The following is a 27,859-nucleotide window of genomic DNA, read 5'->3' as shown; positions in this document are numbered from 1 at the left end:
ATTAAATATTTCAATACGATGCAGATATAGCATATTATTTTTATTCCAATTTTGTATTACAAATATGTTTGCTATGTTGACTTCACATTGATGACTAATTGCCGACATTAACCGCGAATTTGAACTCGGGAGCGTACTAATTGTTATGGTGTGCTGGTTTTAGTTTGGCTTATTATATCTAAAATTTACGAATTACCTTATATATAATAAAATGATTGGGAAAATTAAATCAGTTTACTGTAAACACTTTGTGTAAGTAAATTAACTAATATGTGTACGCAAGAGTATATAAATATGTATGTGTGCATACCATGTGTACTACAGCTGTTGTAAGCAATGATATGTATGTACACACATTCATATGTACATATTAACTTAATAGTTTTGCAGCTTGCACGTCTTTTCTTGTTTTCTCAAATAAAAGACAATAAAAAATTTCGTATGAACATGTGTCAGAAAAATTATTCATGAGCCAGTGTCTTGAATATTCATACATATGTATGTATTTATTTAATACATATGTATGTATGTAACATACAATGTCAGCTTATTTCGTGCAGCGTTATAGTACACTTTTCAAGCCCCGCTAAACCAGTACAGATATCCAAAAAATTTGAATGGCGTCTTTTTTATCAGTCATTTATAATCTATTAACACACTTCATTATTTTTCTGTTCTAACAAATAACATTTAAAACTAAAGAAAACTAAAATAACTGGCCTTTTCCTGTCGCATCTTATATCGTGAACTGCTTATTTCAAAGACTTTATTGTCCAAAAATTTTTCAATTTGGATTTATTTACCTCCTTTTTATACCCTGAACCCATTGAAAATGGGGAAATAAGGGTATAATGGTTTTGTTGAAATGTATGTAACAGGCAGAAGGAGGCGTGGCAGATTCCACAAAGTATATACATACATATGTATGTATATTCTTGGTCAGGGCGACGAGCTGAGTTGATTTAGCCCTGTCCGTCCGTCTGTCCGTATGTTTGAACGCGTCGATTTCAGAAGATATAATAGCTAGAGACTTCAAATTTTTTTTTAAGTGTCCGTATATACAGCGCGCATATCGCGCTTATCACTAAAAATTGATAACTCATCCCGTTATTATGTTATCGATAAAAACCTTATCAAAAATCAGTTATAAAATTATATCTCCTACATCTTTAAATTTAAAATGTATATTAAGATGCATTTTATACAATTTCGATTCCCGTTAAAATTTACCCCCACCACTATATCCACCCTCCTCACCTTCATGTTTGTAAAAGCGCGTATTTCAAATACTAGAGACTTATTTTTGGAATGTGCATGCATATATACATTATATTTACGTTCTGAAAGTTTCATTAAGATTGAGGTAATTTTTATTGGATGTTGACCATTTCTGAAGTGGTCAGGGGTCATACCACTGGGATTGACGAAATTTGGACAGTTCCAGATCATACATATTATTGTTCATGAAAACTAAGTATCCAGCTTCCAAACCCGACATGCAGGCCCAACCATGCAACTGCCACTGCCATAGCACATAGTTGGTTGTAACCCTCTAATGCTGTTTTCTAAACTATTGGAGAAAAATAAGAACAATTTTTTTAAAAAAGTAAATAAAGGCTTCTAAACTCAAAAATGAAATCAGAGAAAATCTAGAATTTTTCGTTTAGCTGCCAGGTGCAAAAAAGGAAATAAGTGTCTCAAGGCGCTCTTGGGCATCTGAGCGTAAAAAAAAGTATGGAATAGAAATGTTAAATTTATTTATTCGTTTGGTATATTTTGAAACAATTTTTTGTTGAAATTGAAGCCCAAACTGTGATGGTCGCGCCCGTGGAGTCTGAATTATGTTTTTTGTTTGGGAAAAAGGTTACCGGTCTGTTCGCAAAGATGGTGACTGTATCTGGCCCTGTTCAGATAGGGTGCTGACTGGACGACCTGCCCGGTTTTTATTTTTAAACGCCACCAATCCTTCAGCAATTGACTCGCGAAAATCAGGAAGTTGCATCTATTTGTCACTGATCTCGTTTTGTTTTTGGATTCGCCTATAAAGAATATAAGTATTTGTTGCGGCCATATTAATACAATGGTAAAAAATTCTAATAGCAGCATCTCTGGTTTTAGCTTTGATGTGATAACGGCCCATAAGTCCATCCATGATATCGACGCCACCCATATGTGTGTTATACTCCCGAATAATTTGCGGGCAATTAATTTCTATATGTTGCTTTGTGCTCCTGTCATAACGGCCAGTCTTCAGTGGACCTCATTTAAACTTTCCGCAGCAAATGGTTTAACACTTACGTAAATTGAAAATAAGTGAACGGCCCTGCTGTCCTTCCAAAGTACATTACTGACTTCGATTCCGTATGACGTGCCTACGAACTCAGTCGAGAAACCTCTGGGCTTTTCGTTTATAATTTTATCGTCAGTTAGCTTGCAATTGGGAATTCGATTTGCACGCACTGTATCACGGCTATAAATACCCTTTGCTCGATAATATACCATTAGAGGCAAAGTGGTATACAAAAAACTCTTGTACTGTTTTGGTCAAACGTACTGCTATGTTGGCCGAAGCACCAAGATCTGGGGGACCAGGTAATACAATATTATCGCCTGCTCCGCTATATATTTCGAATCGGTATGCATAGCCATATGAATCACACAAAACGAACAGCTTAATACCCCATTTATGTGGTTTCTTGGGCATATATTGTAAGTGATGTTTCATCTTTGTGCAACACATTTGTTCATCACACAAAGGCGTGGTTGTTTTGGCACTGAGTCAATTCTTTGATTAAGATAATCGACAAATCTTCTAGTGCGAAACAATGGATCAAAACCTGGTTGACCCTTTTTGACCCGATGTCTATTATTGCGCAATGACAGTTGCTGTTTAATTGCTTTGAATTTTATGCGGTTTATACTGGATTCAATAGGTCCAAAGGCATTTTTACCCAGGAGCTTCGCATACTCGGGTAGCGATATATTGACATACTAGCTGGCCCGGCAAACGTTGCATTGCCCTATCCATTATTTCTAGGTAAAAAATTGTTGAAAGCTATGTTGTTCAGGTTGGGATACACTCTGATTTATTTATAAATCGGATTTTCATTCAAGCACCTTGTAAACGAAATTCTTTGTTTTTTGGTCAGGTGCAAGAACAAATGGTTTGCATGTCACGTACAATTGACCATGAGAAAAACACGCATTTTCTAGATTGAGGCCACAAATAGTCAAAGATTGGCCCTGTGATTTGTTGATCACCGAACGCGTTCCATTGCACAGTTTTGGTTGGTTTAAATTTCTAAGCATGATAACTACCTAGCCAACCTTCAGTTGTAAATTGTGCGGTAGTAAACTAGGCACATTCAAGGAGTTCAAAAATTCAGTTGGATAATTAGTGGCTTCTTCTTCGTTTGTTACACAGTCGATAGATTTGAATGAATACAGACTACTAACGATTTTATTTTGAATTATAAAATTAAGGTCATCCACATCTTTATTTTTAGCCGCCAAAATTGCTCGCTCACTTAACCATTTAGTATTTTTGTGGAAAGCAATGATATACTTTGTTGATAAGCTCATCTTTTAATGAGACGAAATTGCAACATTGTGGAGCAAATGAAATCAAGCCACTCGATTCGTCAACAGGAGTACGGCCATTACCGATATATTCAGCAATTGCTTCAAGAAATCATCAGCAGATAGATCGTTCAACAATGCAACTCTCATATTTACTGACAGTTGAAGTTTGTTTACATATCGCCACATCTTTGATGCTTTGAGGCAAGCGTGTTTATTTCGTCGGCAGCAGTAGATCTTGAAACTACTGGTAGTGCTTGTCGGAAATCGCCAGATAATAAAATCCTTGAACCATTTCTTATTGCCGTTTCACGGGTTGCCTCTCTTTAAGAAGCATGAATTATGGCCCTTCTCTGCTGGGTACTATCAAGCCTACTGAGTATCAATAGAAATTTGAATCTTTAGGGAAAAAACCGCGTTTTTCAAGTATTCGTGAAATTTATTCAGTATTTTTAAGATCTACTATCCTACTCGTAGCGGTGACAAATCCAACAAATCAAAAACCATGAAAATTGGTCCAGCAGATCTCGAGTTATAAGTGCTGGAAAACTTTTCACAACTCTCTTTTATATATATAGATATATCAAAATTCCGATGTAATGATGAACATCTTCAATTTTCATTTGGAATCTTGTTATATTCTCCGCTAGAGCTGTACGTGCGGTTTCTTCGACTATCATGCCCATGATTTTGGAATCAGCAAAATAACAAAATATCTCTACAGGAGTTTAGAGCTTCATTATTTCATCGGGCAATGAAGAGTCGTCTTCAAAAGCAATGTTGTTCACATGCAACTGCATAGATTTCTGACGCCACATAATTTTGCTCGGCTCCTTTGCTATTGATTCAATACCTATAAGATATTAGTTGACTAATCAAATAACATATAATAACAATGTTGCCATCTTACCAGTACCAGTAAAGCCAGCAGAAGATGGCAAAGCCACACCTACCTTCAATAGTTGGTAGTGGCGATCGTGGTCTTTTTAGGCACTTCCTAACAGACTCAGGCTGTTGGTCATTATTTTGCACATTTTCATCATTGCAAGCAAATGACATTGTGCTAAGAATCTCTACAGCAGCCATAAGAGTTTCTACCACATTTAGATGATCTTCGTCGTCGTCACTTGACTCAATGTCCGACATTTCTCCATCGGAAGGGACTGCCTCAAACAATTCTAGTGACTGTTCATCAGTTAAATCGGATAACTTGAATCGAACCCGGTTTGCCATCTTTATAATATGCCACTTTCTAGTAAGAGAATACATAGAATAAATAAATGTGCACAAAAAAGTTGCTTGGAGCCCCAAAAGTGTCTCAAGACACTTATATCTGTTTTTAAATTACATTATACATTTTTTACATATTTACATTTTTGTAAACGAATTTTAACTGTAAGTTACCTTTCAACAAAAAAATATTGAGCTGGATTGCTTTTATAAATTTTTTTATATAAATTTCTGCAAAACACTACATGCAGCAGATCAAATTACACGCGCGAAAAAACACATGCTTTGTGTTTATTAAGAAAAAATAGTACCGTTAAAAGCTTTTTTTCTAAATATTGTGGTGTGATTTATTAACGATAAAAAAATATTTGAATGGCCAAAAAGCTCCAAGTTTTTTTCTAAATTAAATAATAAAATAAGTGTCTGAAGACACTTTTGAATATTAGAGGGTTAAGTGCTGATCTAAGAGCTCGGTATTTGCTTAGAGGCAATCATATTGGATCCCATGCGACGCAGATATATATTAGAGGGCTGCATGAGTGCCAGAAAACACGTATTCGAGTTAACAATGCTCGTATTGAATTGAGTGGAACCGAGGCCAACTCAGAAATGGATAAGTGAGTGAGTGCGCTCATATATGACTCAGAGGCACAATATTCTATTAAACGAGAAAGGGTCGAATAAATATGAGGCCGAGTATATGAGTTGCTTCACTGAGTTAATGAGTGGCGTCGCTGCTAGCAGAGAAAAAAAATTAGCGAAAAAACGAAGGGCAATGTAATCATGTGTGTGCAGGCCAGACGGCCGACCAACGGCAAATTTACCGTTACAATTTCGTAGCGAATACATATTCTTTATGCGTACCAACGCTTTCATACCCTTCACACAAATTACGAGCAAACGAAATCCCATGTAATTTTGTTATGCCATAAACTCGTTAGGAGTATTATTATTTGCTTAATTAGAAATATTTTATAAAGCAATTATAATTAATATAGAAGTTAATAAAATTATGTATAGATCGATATATAAGAGAATGATATGAAAACACTAACATTTTACATGAGCATGGCAAACCCTTTCAAGAGTTACATATACTCTCTAAAAGGAAAGGGCATAGAAAGAGACAAAACATGAAAAAATAGGCGCGCAGTTAAGCTTCATATTGAAACGAATGCTTTTCATTTGAGGGTTCCAAGCGCACTGATTTAGTTTGAGATTTTTTCACTGATCGAGCCTCAAGCGACAGAGCCGAGCAAATACGAAGTATTGACACGAACATATGTGTGCACTCAAAGACTCGAGTCACTCGACGCCAATATGCTTCGGATAAATGTTGTATTCCTCTTTAGGTCTTATTTATTCTTATTCATTATACTGAAGGCAGCGGTTATGAGTCATAGAGTCCATGCGAACTCCATCTCACTCAACCATATTCTGCCTCGGACTCACTCACTCAGTCTTATCTCGAATGGACTCTATTTTGCTAGGTTATGAGTGCGGCCATGCAGCCCTCTAATATATATTAAATTTTCACTCATGTGCATATGTGTTGGATCGGATGCAATATGTTTGGCGCCCACCAAGTACTGAGCTTCCCACCCCTATATCCACCCCCTCACCAACACTTCTGTAAAAGGCATCTATTAAATACAAGAGACTTGTGCTTTGGATTATACACGGTTTTTTATGTTATAAGAACGACCTGAAAGTTTCATGAGCATAGCTCATCAACAAGAAGAGTTACTAGGCAATTAAATTTCCATAGTAATTTCACACTGCAGCCAATTCGTGTTTATGCTTGCATCCCTATGTTTTTCTGTGTATGAGTGTGTGTGTTTCTTGTTTAAGCAGAAAGACTCGATAAATTATTGTGAAATATCAGTTCCTCGAGTGGTTCAGGGGATTTTGTAGTCGAGCAGTCCCGACTAGAGCTTTCTTACTTGTTATACCCTGAACCCATTGGGTATAATGGAGGCGTGGCAGACCCCACAAAGGCGACGAGCTGAGTCGATTTGGCCCTATCCGTCTGTTCATCTGTCCGTATGTTTGAACGCGTCGATTTCAGAAGATGGAAGAGCTAAAGACTTCAACGTTTTTTCCTAGGTCACACGCATATCGAGTTTATCACTAAAAATTGATAACTAATCAACTAATCGAAAATCAGTTATAAAATAATATTTCCTACATCTTTAAAGCTAGAGTGTCAAAATTTAAAACATATATTAAGATTCATGTCATACAATTTTGATTTTTGTTAAAATTTACACCCCACCCCCATAGCCAGCCCCTTACCCAGATATCTGTATTTGATAGTACGTCTAGAAATTAAATTATTCAACAAATAAGTTCTCATAATATTGCTAGCACTGCTGCACAGCCCAAGCGCAGTCGCCTGTATATGTGAGTGTGTGTATGTGTTTGTTTGTTTGTGTGAGTGTGTTCGGGGATCAGGGGAGTTCGTAGTCGAGCAGTCTCGACTAGAGCTTTTTTACTTGATTTACTTATTTTTGTTTTTTATAAAATTATTTTGTTTTCCATCGACGGGTAAAGACTGAACCATCGAAAGTATCGATGGTTTTTTCTATCGCTTAAAAATCCATCAATCGGTATATAATCGTAGCATTAGTTGGCGTGCAATGTTCAGCTTCAGCGGAATACTCTTTCACACCCCATCAGTAAGTTTTTTTCGATTTGCCAGCTCAACTTTGGCTGCTTACGCTCAAAAAATGAATAAATTACAGGGTATTTGTTGACGTGCCACGCCTCTAAAGGGGCGTAACAATATTATTTGAAGAATCGATAGAGGAGGTTACTAGTAACTTAACTATCCAAATTTTATGCTTCTATACCAAATTTGAGGTCTCTAGCATCAATAGTGTCCAAACTATAGCAGAATTTGAAAAATCATTATATCTTCAGGTCCGATTTGTCACGCCCTCAAACATAAAATAACATTAGCTCATGTGCATACTGTTTTATCCGATTTGCCATGCCCCTAATGGGAGGAGATAAATCCGCCATAGGTAGTGATCTTGGGTGGCCGACGCGGATCTACATACCAAATTTCAGCTTTCTAGCTCATCAGCTAATATGATTTCTGGTATATCGGAAAATGTATTTTCCGATTTGTCACGCTCCTAGTGGGCGGATCAGGAAAATTTTAACACGAAGATACAGACGAGTATATGTTCCAAATTTCAATGTTCAAATTTCTCTAGCTTCAATAGCGCGGAAATAAACTGCGTTCATACGGACAAGCGGACGGACAGCAAGACGTACATTGCACAAATACTCGTTTCACTTTCGTGGATGAGTATAATAACGAGGAACACGAACTTTTAAAGCGAAAACATTTTGCTACGTTTTGACTGTCCGAAATATTTCTGGAAATGGTGTTCGTGCGTACCATCGAATCCATAGCCGAACCTGTTTGCACAATACGCGTATGATACAAAATTTCTATTTTTGTGGGAACACAGTCTGAGAAGAAAAATTCGTACGAACACTGCTATCCACATTCTAATATTTGACGAACACAGCATGTTCGTGAAACACATTCCACAGCCGTACGTGTGCATAAAATAATTGTATTGGATTGCATATCAGTTATTTGCAAGATTCAGGGGATCTCCTAGTCGATGAGTCTTAAACAAGAGCACTCTGACTTATTATTCTCTTTCTTTCGATTAAAAAATTTTCAAGTTACAAGCAAACTAAACTTAAGTTAAGTTACATCATTTGATATAATAGTGGTTTTGATGTAAACTATTGAAACTATTTCATAATACGAATGATCAGAAGCCTTTAGATAATCTCACAAAGGCTTGTAAACTTATACTATTCATTTGTCACTCATCTCAATTCATATTGATGTTAAAAATATATATTTAGCAGAAATTGTCAAATATTTTGAATTTCAGGTCTTATTCTGAAATTACGTTCTATCCGAAGGAATATTTTAATGTGCTAACAGGACCTAATGGAACAGGAAAGTCAACTATTGTATCGGCTATTGTACTCGGCTTGGGAGGTGATCCACAGTTGTTGGATCGATCTTCCAGTATCGCTGATTACATCCAAAGCGGTAAAACCGCTGCAACAATTATTATAACAATTTTTGGAAGATACAAAGAGTCTACAGAAGTATTCAAGCGTATAATAAATCAGAATGGAGAATCTGAATTTTTTGTTAACGCGAAGGAAATGCCAAAGGCAAAGTTTTTATCTTTTATTTCTGCCTATAACATTCAAGTCAGCAATTTATGTCAGTTTTTACCGCAGGATCGTGTACAGGTAACTAAGTAACTTTTTTTTTCAGCGTTTGTATCTTTTTTATACCCTGACTGTAGAATACTCAATCACAGTCGCAGCGTTGCACCATCCGCCATTTATAATTGAAATCGGACTGTAAACCAGAGTATATATTCAAAAATTCAAGTTAGAGACTTGATTTGCTGAAACACATTAGAAATGGGGAATCATTAACTAACTATTTCTATTTATATCCTGTACATCTTTAAAGCTAAGGTCTCCAAATTTTGCTGATAGAGGCATGTATATTTTATATAATTCAGAGCCCTTTTTCTATACGTTTCTTTATGCATAGAAAAATGAAATCAAATGCGTTGATTTCAGTTTAATTTATTAATCACGATTGAGCTACACACCATTAGCCCTTGCTTTTGCCAGATTACAGCCTAGCAGTGAACTGATATCGTTGATGGTAAAGATGATACAAGTAGCGATAGAATAGCGCTGGTTTGAATCTAGCCGATGTTTCGTATCTATTATTTTTATACTCTGAACCCATTGAAAATCAGAAATCTGGGTATAATGCTTTTGTTAAAATGTATGTAACAGGCAGAAGGAGTCGTGACATATATTATTAAACAGGGGGTCGAGCTAGGTCCGTCTGTCTGTCTGTCCGTCCGTCTGTCTAAAAGCGTCGATCTCAGACGATATAAAAGCTAGAGACTTCAAATTTTTTAATCGCGTGCACATCGAGTTTATTACTAACAAGTAAGAAAGCTCTAGTCGAGACTGCTCGACTACGAGATCCCCTGAACCCTACAGGCAACTGATATTTCAATAATAATTGGCACACACACACACACGCATACAAACAAACACACGCACATACACACACACGCATATATACAGGCGATTGCGCTTGGGCTGTGCTGCAGTGTTAGCAATATTATGAGAAATTATTTGTTGAATAATTTAATTTCTAGACGTATGATCGTAATGAAACTTTCAGAACGTAATCATAATGTTAAAATGTATGTGTATACCGAAGCACAAGTCTCTAGTATTTGATATACGACTTTTACAAAGATAAGGGTGAGGGGGGTGGATATAGGGGTGGGGGTAAATTTTAACAAAAACCGAAATGGTATAAAATACATCTTAATATACATTTTAAATTTGGAGACTCTAGCTTGAAAGATGTAAGAGATATAATTTTTTAAGTGATCTTCGATAAGGTTTTTTATCGATAAAAAAGTATCGGAATGAGTTATCGTTTTTTAGTGATAAACTCGATATGCGCGTGATATATACGGACATTTTTAAAAAAAAGTTGAAGTCTCTAGCTCTTATATCTTCTGAAATCGACGCGTTCAAACATACGGACGGACAGACAGACAGACGGACAGGGCTAAATCAACTCAGGTCGTCGCCCTGATCAATAATATATATACTTTGTGGGGTCTGCCACGCCTCCTTTTGCCTGTTACATACATTTCAACAAAACCATTATACCCTGTTTTCCCATTTTCAATGGGTTCAGGGTATAAAAATAAATACTTAAATTTCGAGTATTCTGTTGCATCGCTAAAATTTTTTAAATTTTTAATTATTCAATAGAATATGTAGATTATATGCTGAAAGTTTCATTAAATTCGGTTTAGTCAATCGACGTTAAATAATAATAATATGCTTGGCCAATTATCAAACGCACGTGCTGCAGCAACAGCAGCTTTCCTATACGTGTGCACACATGCATTCAGACATCTTCTAGCACATTCTTAGAATCACATCAGAGTTAGTTTCGTTTGGTTCTGCTAGATGGCGTTGCATCAGTGAATCTATTTCAGTTTCGACATTGCTAGTTCGAACAGAAGGGTGGCGTCATGGTAGAAGGCGCGGCGCTCAATCGCGAGGTCTCGGGTTCAAACCCAGAGCGTGTCGTAATTCTTTTTTTTTATACCCTTAACCCATTGAAAATGGGAAATCCGGGTATAATGGTTTTGTTGAAATGTATGTAACAGGCAGAAGGAGGCGTGGCAGACCCCACAAAGTATATACATATATTATTGATCAGGGCGACGAGCTGAGTCGATTTGGCCCTGTCCGTCTGTCTGTCCGTCCGTCTGTCCGTATGTATGAACGCGCCGATCTCAGAATCGCGCGCATATCGAGTTTATCACTAAAAAACGATAACTCATTCCGATACTTTCTTATCGATAAAAAACCTTATCGAAGATCACTTAAAAAATTATATCTCTTACATCTTTCAAGCTAGAGTCTCCAAATTTAAAATGTATATTAAGATATATTTTATACCATTTCGGTTTTTGTTAAAATTTACCCCCCACCCATAAATCCACCCCCTCACCCTCATCTTTGTAAAAGTCGTATATCAAATACTAGAGACTTGTGCTTCGGTATACACATACATTTTAACATTATGCGTGTGTTTGTTTGTATGTGTGTGTGTGTGCGTGTGTGTTTGCTAATTATTATTGAAATATAAGTTGCTTGTAGGGTTAAGGGGATCTCGTAGTCGAGCAGTCTCGACTAGAGCTTTCTTTCTTGTTATTTATCATATTCATTTACATATTCTTGATCAGGGCGACGAGCAGAGTCGATTTGGCCCTGTCCGTCTGACTTGGAATTTTCTTCCTAGGTCCGTGTATATCAGGCGCATATCGAGTTTATCACTAAAAATCGATAACTATTCCCGATATTTTATCGATTAAAAACCTTATTGAAAGCTAGTTATTTAATTATATCTTCTAAACTTTTAGAGCTGAAGCTTCCACATTTTAAATTTAGACTTTTGTGTATTTTCCACCCTCACTTTTATAAAAGGTGTATTTCAAGTAGTAGAGACTTGTGCTTTTGTGCTGTTTGAACATTGTGATCAAGCTCTGAAAGTTTAATTATGATCGTACGTATATAAATTAAATTATTCAAACAAATAATTTCGTATTATATTGCCCACACTGCAGCACAGCCCAAGCGCCGTAGGTCAGCATTTTTGGCGCAGCGCGTGTTACAGGCAGAGCTCGCAAATGAGAGTTACTCGTTTTTTCGTGAATGTTTTGCTTCGGAACATAACCGAAAAGATTGTGCAGACACGATTTCGCTTTGAGCAGCTTTCTTTGTTTTGTTTAGAATCGGTTTCGGTCAGACGCATTGCAATGACTCATTTGTGTGACGCTCTCAAATGATTATCGCGTAAATACGATTTTCGCTCACCCAAAGACTCTCAGCAAAAGACAGTTTGACTGAAAAACTCAACAGAAATGATCTTTGCCTTCCTGTACATGCAAAAGAACGCAAGCATAGCGTGTAATTACCCATACACACGCAAAATACGGTTTGCTTCATTTAACTCAAGCAAAACAGAAATAACTGTGTCGCTAAGAGCGCGAGCGAGCTAAGTCAGACGCGACAAAATCAGTTTCTGTCTGAGTCTTATTTATTGTGAGTAAAAGACACTTATTTGCAGGCAACGAAAACGTGTCAACTCTCATTTGTGAGCTCTGGTTACAAGGCATTGAATTGCTTTTGACTTTGCTTACGTTAACTTACATGCGACCCTTATCGTTTCCCATCGCACTACCTGCTAATCTACGAGTACGTCGGAAGCATGTACGATCTTTGTATATTCGTATGTTCATGCCTGAGCTCTGTCTAAAAAGAAGTAATAAAGCTCTAGTCGCGATTGCTCGACTTTGAGATCCCCTGAACCTCTCGAGGAACTGATAATTTCTCGGATATTTCCGCTTACACAAAACACACATACGCAGACGCACATACGCATGCACGAATAAACACGTGTGAGCTGCAGTGTGGGTCTACTATGAGAATTTAATTTACTATTTCAATATACAAATTTTCGATTGAAGGATAGTAGTTATAGATTTTTTAGAGAAAATCTCGATATGCGCGTGATATGCACGGACCTGGGAAACAACATTTCAAGTCTCTAGCTCTTATATCTCTTGAGATCGACGCGTTCATACATACGGACGTCGCCCTGATCAAGAATATTCCATCACTGCAGACTATGCTTGTTTATGCGGGCGTGCCTATGTGTATCTGTGTGCATGAGTGCATGTGCTGTTTATTTATTATAGTTATTAAAATATTAGCAATTCAATTTGGTTTTATTTATTTATTAGGAAGCTTTTATTTTAATGTCTGAAATGAAAAATATCAATAATTGTGAGATGATTATTTGTAGTCCTTTAATATCTATGTTGCTATTCATCTTGTTATTTCTTTCTTATAGTCATGTCCTTTTTTCCATTTTTATACCATATTATTATATAAATTTATTTAGCAGTGTACATCTGCCTATACACATATGTTGGCACGCTCTCAGAAATTGCAAAAACTAGAAACCTATCCACTGTACTACTGCAGCATTCTTACCTACTATATATTTGCTATTAGATTTAATATAATAAATCAGTGTGATAATGAAACTTGCTAAAACTACTGAATGCCTAAAATTTGTTTATATATTTGACTTAAATGAGTCCAAAATAATGTTATATATGCATAATTGTAGGATTTTTCAAAAATGAATCCACAAGATCTTTTAGTCAACACCATGTCCTCTGTGTGCGATAATCAGTTGATAAAGGGTTTCACTGATCTTAAAGAAATGCGATTAAAACAGCTGACCGCTCGAACAGATCGAGAGAAGCAAAATGATAAACTTCAACAAGAGGAAAAACGATTGGAGCAGTAAGAGTTTATTATACCATATCGCCGCATTATCGCGAAATGATCACATTTTGATTTTTTAGCCAAATTGAAATTTTAATGCAGAACCGGTCTCACATACTTGCAGCAAATAAGAACTCTAGTTTCGGAAAAAATGATTTTAATTTAAGCTAACATGCAATAACAAAATTTAAAAAATGCTTCTCCTGTAAAATTGCATTAATCGACATACGATCATTTTGCGGGAATGGGACGATATTTGCACGAAGAGTTTTCAAAGTATTAACAAATCGTATAATACAGGTTACAGGTTTCAGTAGATCAATACCAAGAACGTCAGGAAATATTACAGAAGTTAAACATTTATAAAGCGAAAAAGCTATGGACTGAATTGAAAAACTCTGAGGAAAAAATGAACAATTATAAAAGTCAATTGGATAAAGCGAAGGAAGATTATCAAGATTCAAAGAATGCATTTAATGAAGAAAAAAGCGCACAGGAAGAAATAGCAAAAATAAATGCAAACTTACGGGATAAAACTACTATGCAAGTTAGTTCATGATTGGAGTATTTTTTTTTTTTTTTGTAACATTTTAAGATATAACACTTATATTTCGTTCCAGAATAGGCAAATAAATGAAACCATGATTTCCCTGAATAAGCTAAGTTCTCAGATAGAGGCCATAAAAAAAAGTATTACTGAAAGCAAATGCGAAGTAGAGGTAAGAACATTTAATTGTGAAAATGGCTATGTACTTTCATGTTTTTAATGTTTAAAATTTCGTAGAGAAGTATCCAACAATCAATCAAGAGCACAAACGATGTGGAAAAACTAAAGTACTTACTGGAAACTAAACAACATGAGTTGGAGATATTTAATGTCACAAAGTCTCAGGTTTTAAATGAATTAGAGACGAAAAAAAACATAATAATAAAAACTCGTGACACGACAATGAGCCATTATAATAAGCGCAGGGAACTTGAAACAAAATTAAATGATGAAAAAATTCCTGAAATTGCAGCACTCTGCCACAAGATTGATCGGTTAGAGAACATAAAATCGCAAAAGATTGAAGTAAGATAAATAAATAAAAAAGTGACATAAATTGTAATTTTTTTTCTATACATTTTTAGGAGCAGCGTGTTCGAAACCCAAACTTGGTCAAAGCTATGAATTGGCTAGCACAAAATAAGCATAAATATTCGCGTAATATATATGATCCAATGATATTTGAAGTAAGATTGATTTTGGAAGACCACAATTTCGGAGTTAATTAATAATTTGAGTGATACAAAATATAATTTTTCAGTTGACAATAAAAAGCGAAGAAGGAGCCATGTACTTAGAAAACGTTGTTAGGCAGCGGGATTTATTCGCCTTTGCATGTGAAGACAAAAACGATATGTCTGATGTTATTAATGAGTTATGTGTAAAGCAAAAGTTATCTGTAAATGTTATGTACTGCGCACCAGCGGAGAAGTGTTTGTTTAAGCCTACTGTGCCAATAACAGAAGTGACGTACGTATTATTAATATTTTTGCATTTGATTTGCATTATAAACTTAAGTCATCGAAAGTGGGTTACAAGTGGGTAATATAGTTTTGCCCGATTTTCCACGCCCCTACTGAGCGTAGACACCTCATTCTTGGATAGTTCTTAGAAAGAGCTAACGGTAAGCTAACTGCTAACGTTCCAAATATGTGAACATTACAGGATAGTTTTCGATATGACATACCCCTAACGAGGCGTAAAAATTTTTTTTGGGTCATCGATAGGGGAGGTTACTAGCAACTTAACTATCAAAATTTGAAATAAACTAATACGGACAGACGGACAGCACGACGAATATTGCATAAAACTCATTTCACTTTCGTGAATGAGTATAAATATTTGAAACATTAAATTTTTTTGCCGGGAGAGTGAAAATCGTTTTAATTGTATTGTATTTTATAAAAAGATATAATGATGGCTAAAGTTTGCGTTAACCGGCCCTTTAATAATTTTAAAATAATATTTTCTATTACAGACAGCTGGGATTCAAAGCGTACCTTGTTGATCTTGTTTCTGGGCCAATACCTTTGATAAATAAGTTATGTGGAACTTATCAAATTCATAATATTCTTATAGGAAACGATGAAGTTAGTAAATTTACAGCATGTGTTCCGAAATCTATTCGTGTATATTTTGGAGGTAAATAATTGATGTTATAATAATTTACTTATATATTTGTGTTGCATTGCCCTATCCATTATTTCTAGGTAAAAAATTGTTGAAAGATAGGTTGTTCAGGCTGGGATGCACTCTGATTAATTTATTAATCGGATTTTCATTCAAGCACCTTGTGGTAAACAACATTCTTTGTTTTTTGGTCAGGTGCAAGAACAAATAATGCGGATGGTTTTGCCAACACGTGAGCATGCAACGTACAATTGACCATGAGAAAAACACGCATTTTCTAGATTGAGGCCACAAATAGTCAAAGATTGGCCCTGTGATTTGTTGATCGTCATGGCGAAGGCAAGACGAATCGGGAATTGAATTCGTTTAAACTCAAAGGGCATATCTGTTGGGATCATCGGAATCCTAGGAATAAGAACTTCCTCATCTTTAAATTTTCCTTTGAGTATCGATGCGTGAATCACATTGCTCATTAGTTTTCTTATCATCAAACGCGTTCCATTGCACAGTTTCGGTTGGTTCAAATTTCTAAGCATGATAACTACCGAGCCAACCTTCAGTTGTAAATTGTGCGGTGGTAAACCAGGCACATCCAAGGAGTTCAAAAATTCAGTTGTATAATTAGTGGCTTCTTCTTCGTTTGTTACACAGTCGTTAGATTTGAATGAATACAAAGTACCAACGATTTTATTTTGAATTATAAAATTAAGGTCATCCACATCTTTATTTTTAGCCGCCAAAATTGCTCGCTCACTTAACCATTTAGTATTTTTGTGGAAAGCAATGATATTCGGATATACTTTGTTGATAAGCTCATCTTTTAATGAGACGAAATTGCAACATTGTTGAGCAAATGAAATCAAGCCACTCGATTCGTCAACAGGAGTACGGCCATTACCGATATATTCAGCAATTGCTTCAAGAAATCATCAGCAGATAGATCGTTCAACAATGCAACTCTCATATTTACTGACAGTTGCAGTTTGGTTACATATCGCCACAGATTTGATGCTTTGAGGCAAGCGTGTTTATTTCGTCGGCAGCAGTAGATCTTGGAACTACTGGTAGTGTTTGTCGGAAATCGTCAGACAATAAAATTCTTGAACCATTTCTTATTGCCGTTTCACGGGTTGCCTCTCTTTTAGAAGCACGAATTATGGTCCTTCTTTGCTGGGTACTAACGCGGCGCCTTTCTCGGGCGATTTCTCGTTCTTCGTCAGAAAATTGACTCGCGATATTCCGTTGCCTAATTGCATCATGGGTCCGCCGGGAAAGATTATATCCTCTAGGACGCGGCATTTTTATTAAAAACAAGTAAGAACGTTGCAGTCGGGCGCTACCGACTGCGGAATACTCATTCACAGTCCCTTTTGTAAATTTAATTTAATTTGGCTTTAAAAAAATTTAGTACAAAACAATTATGCTTTTTGATTATATTGTAGCTTTTGGTAATTTTTATCGAGTAATCGATAATTATTATATTGATCGTGCACTTTTTGAGTACAAATGTATGGTAATTTTCGTTAATAGCTTTCGGTCACACCTATTGCAGATTCTTAAGCGTTTGCATTCTAAGAATTGCGATTGATTTATGGATTTTCTAGCTGTTATTGTAGTTTTGTCAGATGACGCTCTGTTATTAGCTTATTGTATTTTAGCTACCAGATTGTCAAGCAAAACGATAGCGTGGGTGATAGAGGCGTCGCATATATATGTCGCATATATATATATGTATCATATATGTATGTACGCATTTATGCATGCATATGTATGTACATACATAAGTCTGCACGCATATGTAGCATCAAGCATTCCAGCGTTTCTTATGCATGCGCACATTTGTATGTGTGTATGTATGTACACATAAATGCATACTCTAGCGTTGAAATGAGACTGATTTGTTTTTGCTTTGTTCTTGAATTTGCTGCTACTCTCATAACAAGAATCTTATTTTTGGATTTCATTTTAATTACAATCATTGACAGTAGGTGGTGGCGCTGTCAGCAAAGGCGCTGGTTCAATTTGTTTTTGTTCTTTTGACAAACATGACTTGGGTGCGAGCTCAAATCCCACGGAAAACTCTTTTTTGTAAATTGCAAATTTTGTTATTTTTTAGCTTCTTTTATATTTTTTAAATATTTAAATTTTATTTTCAAATTTTATAAAAATGTTTCCTTCCGTGTTATCAATGCCTATTAGGCCTATTTGTATATACATGTACATACATAGATAGCTCAAGCATATAAATGTCGCAATTCGATACTACAAATGCCGATTGCCACGCCCCTAGGGGCCGTAGACACCTCATTTTTGGCCAGTTCTTAGAAAGAGCTAACGGTAACGTAAATGCGAAATTTGAATGCTTACGCTCAAAAAATGTGAAAATTACAGGGTATTTTTCGATATTCCACGCCCCCAAAGAGGCGTGACAATTATTTTTGAGGCATCGATAGAGGAGGTTACCAGTAACTCAACTATCCAAATTTGAAGCTTCTAGCTCTTAAACTGTAGGAGATATAAAGTTTTGCGGTTTGTCACGCCCCCTTTGGGCGGATATATATCCACTATAGCTTGTTGGACTTGGGAGGTCAACTCGCGTATATATACCAAATTTCAAAACTCTAGCATCAATAGTGCCTAAAATATAGCCAAATTTGAAAAATCACTATATCTTCAGGTCCGATTTGCCACGCCCCTATTAGGCGTAGACATAAGTGGCGTAGACATTTTTCATCAGTCATTATAGAATTATAGCATTAGCTCACGTGCAAAATTTCAACGTTCTAGCTTTAGAACTTTAGGAGATATAGTTTTATCTGATTTGCCACGCCCCCAATGGGCGTAGATATATCCACCATAGCTTTTTGGACTTGGGGGGTCAACGTGGATCTACATACCAAATGTCAACTTTCTAGCTCTTCAACTAACATGATTTCTGGTATATCGGAAAATGCATTTTGCGATTTGCCACGCCCCTAGTGGGCGGATCGGTAAAATTTTAACACTATAAATCGGAGTTATACACGAGTATGTGTTCCAAATCTCAAGTCTCTAGCTTCAATAGCGGCGAAATGAACTGCGTTCATACGGACAGACGGACAGACGGACAGACGGACAGACGGACGGACGGACAGACGGACGGACAGCAAGACGGACATTGCACAAAACCAATATACTAATTCACTTCGTGAATGAGTATAATAATACCAAATATGCCCTCGCACAAAACCACATAAAAATATCGAGAAATATAAATATAAATAATTTACACAAATTTATGTTTGAGACAAAATACCTGAACTTTCGAGATATTTAGCTTCTGTATGCACGCGTATTATTTTTATCAAATATGCTTTTTTATGAATAGTCAGATTCGCCTGAGGCTGTGCCGTAGACTGACTGACTACATTTGCTTATTTACTTCTATACTATTGTATAATATGAGAGCAGGACCGAAAACTGTCACTGTTTTCAAGCCTACTGAGTATCAATAGAAATTTGAATCTTTAGGGAAAAAACCGCGTTTTTCAAGTATTCGTGAATTTTTTTCAGTATTTTTAAGATCTACTATCCTACTCGTAGCGGAGACAAATCCAACAAATCAAAAACCATGAAAATTGGTCCAGCAGCTTTCGAGTTATAAGTGTAGGAACACTTTTCACAACTCTCTTTTATATATATAGATACTATATAATTCCATTAAATGGAGTTATGGAGCGAACATGTTTTAATTAAAGTCAATCAAGTGTGTGTATCTGTAAGTCAACTTCCACACATTATTTTTACAATCGGCTTCCGGCACAGAACGACTGCAAGATACATCTTACAGAGTTACAACCGCTATAAACGCAACGCAACAGAAATATACTGATATGAAATTCCTGTCAACAGAAGACATTTCCAAAAAAAACTTTTTAAGTATTAGAGTATTAAGCAATAATACACATGAAAACCAAAAAATATACCTACAAGTAAAGTTTTTTCAATAAATAACAAGTAAAAAATTTTCAGTTGGGCGTTACCGAGTACAGAATACTTATTAGCAGCCCAAACGCTGTCAGCCCGACTAAATAGCAGAGGCTATACCTTTCTATATCGGAAAATCTTTGAAGCTAATTTGATTATGGTTACATTTTACGTCTCCAAGCTAGCAGCAGATCAGCATGATTTTCATCTTTATTGAAATTTTTTCATACATATTTCTCTTTTTATACCCTGAGCCCCTTTGAAAATGGGAAATCAGGGTATTATGGTTTTGTTAAAAGTATGTAACAGGCAGAAGGAGGCGTGGCAGACCCCACAAAGTATATATATTCTTGATCAGGGCGACGAGCTGAGTCGATTTAGCCCTGCCCGTCTGTCTGTCCGTCCGTCCGTCCGTCCGTCCGTCCGTATGTATGAACGCGTCGATCTTAGAAGATATAAGAGCTAGAGACTTGAAATTTTTTTTAAGTGTCCGTGTATATCACGCGCATATCAAGTTTGTCACCAAAAATCGATAACTACTCCCGATATTTTATTATCGATTAAAAAACTTATCGAAAGCTAGTTAATTTATTAGAGCGCCTACACCTTTAAAGCTAGAGCTTCAAAATTTGATATGTAGATTCATGTGTATTTTATATAATTTCGGTTTTTGTTAAAATTTACCCCCACCACTAAAATCGACCCCTCACCCTCACCTTTGTAAAAGGCGTATTTCAAGTAGTAGAGACTTGTGCTTTGGAATGTACATTCATTTGAACATTATGAGTATGTTCTGAAAGTTTTTTCAAGTCGCTGCTTACTGCGCAGTTAGCAGAGCGCGTTCTAATACGTGCGTGTGTATGTATGTGTGCCTAAAAAAGGTGCAGAGTGATTGGAATATCAGACTGGAGGGTTCAGGGTATCTCCTAGTCGATCAGTCTCGACTAGAGTCTTCTTACTTGTTAAAAAATGAAAATTTCATTGGGAAGGTGCGAGCTCAAAAGAATGGCAATTAAAATTTTAATACTTATGCATGTAGCTAGAGTTTGTTTTAATGTGGAAAGTCAAAAGTCCTGAAAGTCAATATACTTAAATTTACCAAAGCAACATTTTGTATTTTTAATTAGGCAATAAAAAGTACTCTGTGATGTCTTCCCGATACCGTGCTGACCTTATGCTTACTGAAAGTACAATAAAGAGAAAAAATCAACTTATAAGTCTTGATTTAAAGCAAATGAATTCTCTTAAGGAAAGGTAAGACTTTCTTTATTTGTTTTAGTATTTAATCCAAAATATTTTTATACCCTGAATCCATTGAAAATAAAAAATCAGGGTATAATGGTTTTATTAAAGTATGAATGACGGAAGTAGGCGTAACAGACAAAATAATATATATATATATATATATATATATATATATATATATATATATATATATATATATATATATTTATACCTTGAACCCATTGAAAGTGGGAAATCAGTGTGCGTGTGTTTGTGTGAATTATTATTGAAATATCAGTTGCTCGACTGGTTCAGGGGATCTCGTAGTCGAGCAGTCTCGACTAGAGCTTTCTTACTTGTTTAACTTACCTATTAACTCTTAACAACTGAGCTCTATTAAATGAAACAAAATAAACAAAAGTGTTTATCTTTTGAATTACATATTTGGCAGCATGAAAACCTTATTAACTTATTTTAATAAAAGAACAGATGATTAGACTAAATAATATGTAAAACAGGTAAGAAAGCTTTAATCAAAACGGCTCGACTTCGAAATCCCCTGATCCCTTCGAAGAACTGATATTTCACAATAATTCGTAGAGTCTTTCTGCCTTCACAAGAACTACACGCAATCACACGCAGAACAAGAAGGGTCTAGTCGAGACTGCTCGACTAGAAGATACCTTGAACCCTTCAATCTGATATCCTAATCATTCTGCACTTCTTCTAGGCACTCATACATATACATGCATCCAGACATACAAAAATAAGACAAACTGGTACTGCCTATGATATACACGATGATATGATTGATATAAACTTATTTGTGCATGTATATGTTGCTAACATAATAAGATGTTTTTAATAAGTGGAATTATTGGAATATCAGCTTTTTACAAAATTCCGCGTATATCTTAGTAGAAAAGTTTCGACTTTTGCCTTCCACTTGTTTATGTAAGCAGAGAAGAATCTTTGAATAACTAAAATATTATTTATTCGTCAAGCCAAACGATACAGTAAAGCACAATTATTTAATAATATAATTAATAAATAATAAAATAATAATTTAATTAATACATATAATTATATCATTTTATATTTATTATAATTTTATAAATATAAAACTCTTTCAGACATGCGAAGGCTATATTAGAAAAGGATAGAATCAGAAACACTTTAAGAGACATTGATAATGAATTCGATCGCCTGCAAATTGCTCTCCGCCAAGAAGGAGATGAAAAAAAGAAAATTGAACAGAAATTATCTCATTTTAATAATTTGACTGATGAAATAAAAAAGCTCAAATCAAAAGTAAACACTATCAATAAATCATTTTCTTGTAAGTATGTACAAAATTGGTTCTTTACCGAATGTAGTTAATTCGTTTCTCTCTATTATTTTTCTTTTTAGCTTTGGACCAAATCAAACAAAAATTTGAAAACACTGTGTTATCGGATTTCAGAAAAATGTTTGAGGTCGAGCAACACTTACTGAAGTCGTTAAAGCTTGTAGATAAATTAATTGAAGGAAAGAAAGTTAATCAAATAATGGAAAGGGCCCATACACAACAAAATGCATCTAAAATTAATAAACTAAAAGAGAGGGAAGAGCAGTTCTCAAAAGCCTCTGTAAGTTTTATTTACTAAACAAAATAAATAAATAAACATATACATTTATCAATTTTTATTTCAGGCTTTAATCAACAGATTGACAGGATTAGTACAAATTACATCACAACAAATTGACTCTAAAGCTGTGGAATTGCGGTGCCTCTGCAATGGATATCTACCATCAAATAATGATTTTCCATTTAAAAATTATTTTTATCAGATAAGAAATCTTAGCTTAGAGCAGATTTTTGAAGCAATTCTTGACTTTCAAGCTAGATTGGATTGTATGAAAAATTTAAATTCAGAGGTGACATTTGTAAATTTCTGTTTAACATTAAAATAAATTTATAAATGTTATTACAGGCAATTGCGGATTATCAACGCCGCCAAGCCGAGGTTGAGGAATTAAGGAAAACCATTGAAGCCAAATCAACCCAAGAAAAAAATTTAGATGCTGTAATGAGTACTTTATTCAACCAATGGGAACCACAACTCATAAAATTGATTGAGACAATAAACAACAAGTTCAGTGAGTTTATGGACTCTTTGTCGTATGTTGGAGAAGTGGTGTTATCGAGAAAGGATAAGGTATCACACATATTATATCAAAAACTGGCATACATAAATATTATTACTTAAAGTAGTTCATTTATTTTTTTATTTTTTTTTTTTTTTTTACACTGACAACATAATATTTCAATGCATTTAAACTATATACATTTTCAGAGTGATTTTGATTCTTATGGAATTCAAATAATGGTCAAGTATAGAAAGGACGCAAAATTACAAACTCTGGACAAATATATACAATCTGGTGGAGAACGTGCAGTGGCCATCGCCATATATTCATTGTCATTGCAGCATATTACACAAGTACCATTCAGGTACGTACGAAAGAACTCCAATCGACCAGAAGCCTCGTTAAAAAATATGTTACTGTTTTACCTATCATGTTATCACTTATCGTTTTATAGTGGAAATAGTAATGATAAGCTCTAGGCAACTGGTGGCGTTTCTTCCTTTTGGACTTCGTTAGAAGTCCAGTAACAATATGAAATCGCCCTTTGAGGGGGACCTACTTGGCTATTATTCTTAACATGTGGCGGGTTTTTCAAATGATTAATTTGTTTCGTCTAAATGAAAGGGACCGTTCTCATAGGTCTCAGTTATTGAGCTCAAATGCTTGGTGGCTACAAGACATTTTTTTACACAGCCTGTAGAGAGCAGGTTGATATTTAGTGAATTTAAAATATTGTTGCGCCGAATGCTTTTGTTTTCTGACTATTTGCTGTCTTGGTGTCCTTTGTGATATGGCAATCTAAAGATTTACGCCATTGGGCAGAAGCTGAGGAGTAAAAGTGTTCTTGAATTTTGTATTTTTCTCCACGCTATAAAGGTCATTAGATTCATTGATTGCTAAGATTTATTAACTCTCCTTTAGGCCCTTAAAGCATCGAAAGATTCTATTTGATAGTTAATATGCCAAAGATATTTATTATTGATTTTTTATCCAATTTAATAGAATCATATTTCTATATGAACTTTCATAGCATGCTAATCGAATTCAAATGTATACTCTATTCAAATTTGGACACGTAGTATAAAGCGTTTTGCACACTTATTTTCGAGCATTGGTTTCCAGACCGCTCGTATTTGCTCGGCTTCTCACTTTTAGGCTTGTGCTACGAAAATATGGGAACACAAAATCACTTCTCTTCATGCGCTCGACCGAAATAGTCGACTGTTAAATACAAGATCCCTCTATGCTAAATGTTTCCCTTGCTCTCTCTCTCGATGCTCTCCGCTCTCTCAAATGTGTCTGGTTAATGCTTTCATTGAGTATGGTATATATGTAAATATGTATTTACAATTGTAAATCTAGCTTACCGTACGTCAGCATTCGTATATACAGAAGGCCCGTTATATACATAGGTTCGCAGCGTATTTCAACCAGCGCCTAAAATGAATGTTGGGTACCTATGTATGTATGTACATATGTATGTTGATGTGCGCGTGTATATGTGCATATTATTTTTTGTGAAAACAGAAACAACAAAAGTTAATTAAATATCAGTTGCTCGAAGGGTTCAGAGGATTTTGGAGTTGAGATCTCATAATAGCCTTTTAGATGGTGGTTGAAATAAGTTGCATATTTTTACTAAACAATAATTTTATGATTGCAACAGTTTGAAATCGCTAAATTCATAAAATGCCTACATATTAAAATTAAAAATTTGAGTGTCGATAAAATACAGCTTTTTACATAGCATCTGTAAATAATCATATGTATATAATATTTATATTTTCTAGATGCGTTGATGAGATTAATCAAGGTATGGACGCTAAAAACGAGCGTCATATTTTTAACTTACTTTCAAAGGAGGCTACCAAGGATGGGTCCGCACAATATCTTTTCGTTACCCCGAAGGTAAGAATTAGGTATTGTAAAATGTTATATTTTTATCTAATCCCTTTTTTTTTAGTTACTACTTGATTTGAACTACAATGAACGAATTTGCGTGTCAGTTGTTCATAATTCTGGATCTATTAAATCTGATGTTATATTTCCATTAAGCTAGTTTCTTTAGTTATACATTTGTTCCGTAAGATTTATTTTTATTTTTGCTCATCTATCGACTTATTTATTCTATGTACTTGTTACAACCATTTTTCTATTATTGCCGATAATTAGGTCACTGGGAATATTTTGGAAGACTACGTCACAATATAAAAAACTTTTACTTTAATAAAAGAATAAAAACATTTTTTCAACTCCACAATTTTATTTTAACATACTATTTGATAGATGCTTAAATTACAATAAAAGAGATTTTATTTATTTTAAAATTAAATTAATATCCACTTGACTTAAACTGAGGTTTTTACTCCCATTATATTGAGACTTAGTAGGCCAGTAGGAGACTCATGATAGTATTTATCAATAACTGCTGACCTAAAAAATCCCAACTATAATGAGGGCACACGCCTTCAACCCTTTATGACTGGGGAATTGGTCAGCGTTTATTTTTGCTTGAATATTATCGATCGAGAGACTAACTGCAAACAATTTTGAACGAACATCTTTTATATGATTGAAAATCAATGTGTTTAATCAAGCGATTACTGTTGATATTTTGTATATTGATATGAAAATGATAACGTATACACAGATGTGCGTAGCAGAATTCAAAATTCAGAGCAAGGTCAGCTATAAATAGTAATTTGATATTATAAGTAAGAAAACTCTATTCGCGAGTGCTCGACTACCCTGCTACCCTGAACGAAAAAACCCTCATTTAATATGGTAAATGTATATTTCGGTTAATTTAAAAATATAAAAACTCATTTAATTAAATATAATATTAATTTTTCTTAAATAAATAAAAGTAAACATGAATTTCGCGCTCTGGAGTGGAACCCGACACAACGCCACGTCACTTTTTGAAATTTCGATGAAAACTGAAATAGATTCCCTGCTGCAGCGCCATCTAGCAAAACTAAACTAACCTAACTGCAATTGTAATTCTAATTCTAAGAATGTGCTTGAATAAGTTCGACTGTATGTGTGCACACTTATAGGTGTAACTGGTGTAGCTGCTGCACGTGCGTTTGTTAATTGGCCAAAAATGTTGTTATTTTAATAATAACGGAATTTAATGAAACATGTGATCTACATATTCTGTCGAGTATTTGGCAAATTAAAAAAAAAACAAGTAAGAAGACTCTAGTCGAGACTGCTCGACTAGGAGATACCCTGAACCCTCCAAGCTGATATTCTCATCATTCTGCACTACTTTTGTGCACGCACACATACATAAACATGCATCCACCCTCACGCGCCCGCGCTCTGCTAACTGCGCAGTAAGCAGCGACTGCGCTTGGGCTGCGCTGCAGTGTGGGCAATAGTATGAGAATTTACTTGGTGAATAACTTCTTTTGTAAACATACGATCTTAATGAAACTTTCAGGGCGTAATTATATGGTCAAATGGTGTGTACATTCCAAAGCACAAGTCTCTAGTACTTGAAATACGTATCAAAAATCTGTTGATTACAAAATGTTTGTATTCATCATATATATATATACACAGTAAATCTGAAGTCTCTACATCTAATAGTACTCCGATGAGGCTCAAAAAATAAAATCAATTTTTCGATTATTCTCGATAAAAAAGTTATCGGATGAGTTATCGAAAAAATAAAGCAAACTCGTACTGCGTATGGTATACACGAGTATGCACACAAAATTTCAGCTCTCTAGCTTTTATATCTTCTGAGATCTCGGCGTTCATACGGACGGATGGACGGACGGACGGACAGGGCTATATCGACTCAGCTCATCGTGCTGATCAAGAATATATATACTTTGTGGGGTCTGCGATGATTGCTTCTGCCTGTTACATACTTTTACACAAAAACATTATACCCTGATTTCCCATTTTCAATGGGTTCAGGGTATAAAAATCATTCACAGTTAGATATACTGGCATCTAACTTGAGCCGCTAAGCAGTACCTTGTGCTCAAACAGGTAAGAACGTTGCAGTCAGCAATTTAGTAGCCAAGTTTAGCTGAGTTTTTCTCGATTTGCCACGCCCCTACTGGGCGTAGACACTTAATTTTTGGCTCATGGAACAAGCTATCCGTAACCTAGCTGCAAAAATTGGATTCTTACGCTCAAAAAATTAAAAACCTACAGGGTATTTTGTGATATGCCACGCCCCTAAAAAGGCGCAACAATATTATTCGGGGAATCGATAGGGGAAGTTACTACTAACTTAACTACCCATATTTGAAGCTTCTAGTTTGCCACGCCTTCATTGGGCTGAGATAAATCCATCATAGCTTGTTGGACTTGGGAGGTCAACCTGCATATATATACCAAATTTCAGGTCTCTAGCATCAATAGTGCCTAAAATATAGCAGAATTTGAAAAAATCACTATGTCTTCAGGTCTGATTTGCCGTAGACATATAATTTCAACGTTCTAGCTTAACTCTAGGAGATACAGTTTTTTAATGGGCGTAGATATATCCGCCATAGCACGTGATCTTGGGTGGTCGATGAGGATCTACATTCCAAATTTCAGCTCTAGCTCGGGAAATGC

The 27,859-nt window shown here is 35.3% G+C and overlaps 1 protein-coding gene and 2 long non-coding RNA genes across 5 annotated transcripts in view; 1 reads left to right on the top strand and 2 right to left on the bottom strand.

The window, feature by feature from the left end:
• LOC149091553 (uncharacterized) overlaps positions 1–27,859 on the bottom strand; it is a 193,199-nt gene that overhangs the window by 138,126 nt on the left and 27,214 nt on the right. The gene's annotated exons all lie outside the window — the stretch shown is intronic.
• The window catches only part of LOC149091554 (uncharacterized), a 105,556-nt gene that overhangs the window by 72,891 nt on the left and 4,806 nt on the right, over positions 1–27,859 (bottom strand). The window lies entirely within an intron of this gene.
• SMC5 (structural maintenance of chromosomes 5) lies at positions 95–25,368 on the top strand. 3 transcript variants are annotated; one of them, XM_089260453.1, is made up of 17 exons: positions 95–252; positions 8,733–9,105; positions 13,619–13,797; positions 14,080–14,326; positions 14,400–14,498; positions 14,564–14,851; positions 14,911–15,012; positions 15,087–15,295; positions 15,804–15,967; positions 21,049–21,175; positions 22,279–22,484; positions 22,556–22,773; positions 22,838–23,062; positions 23,119–23,343; positions 23,482–23,639; positions 25,066–25,183; positions 25,239–25,368. In XM_089260453.1, the coding sequence occupies exons 1-17, from the start codon at positions 212–214 to the stop codon at positions 25,332–25,334; spliced, it is 3,075 nt and encodes a 1,024-aa protein (XP_089116579.1). In that variant the 5' UTR covers positions 95–211; the 3' UTR covers positions 25,335–25,368. The 3 variants fall into 3 exon arrangements, with proteins under 3 accessions (XP_089116579.1, XP_089116578.1, XP_089116580.1); XM_089260452.1 differs by having other exon boundaries at positions 15,087–15,299; positions 15,808–15,967; XM_089260454.1 differs by lacking the exons at positions 21,049–21,175; positions 22,556–22,773; positions 22,838–23,062; ... (2 more) ...; positions 25,066–25,183; positions 25,239–25,368 and having other exon boundaries at positions 15,087–15,299; positions 15,808–15,967.

This window comes from Drosophila navojoa, chromosome 4, assembly GCF_054131105.1.
Source record: "Drosophila navojoa isolate 15081-1374.11 chromosome 4, UAZ_NAV_1.0, whole genome shotgun sequence".
In the NCBI taxonomy this organism is placed as follows: Eukaryota; Metazoa; Arthropoda; class Insecta; order Diptera; family Drosophilidae; genus Drosophila; species Drosophila navojoa.
Note: the sequence above shows the minus strand (reverse complement) of the source record. Positions and strands in the feature narration are given on the sequence as shown.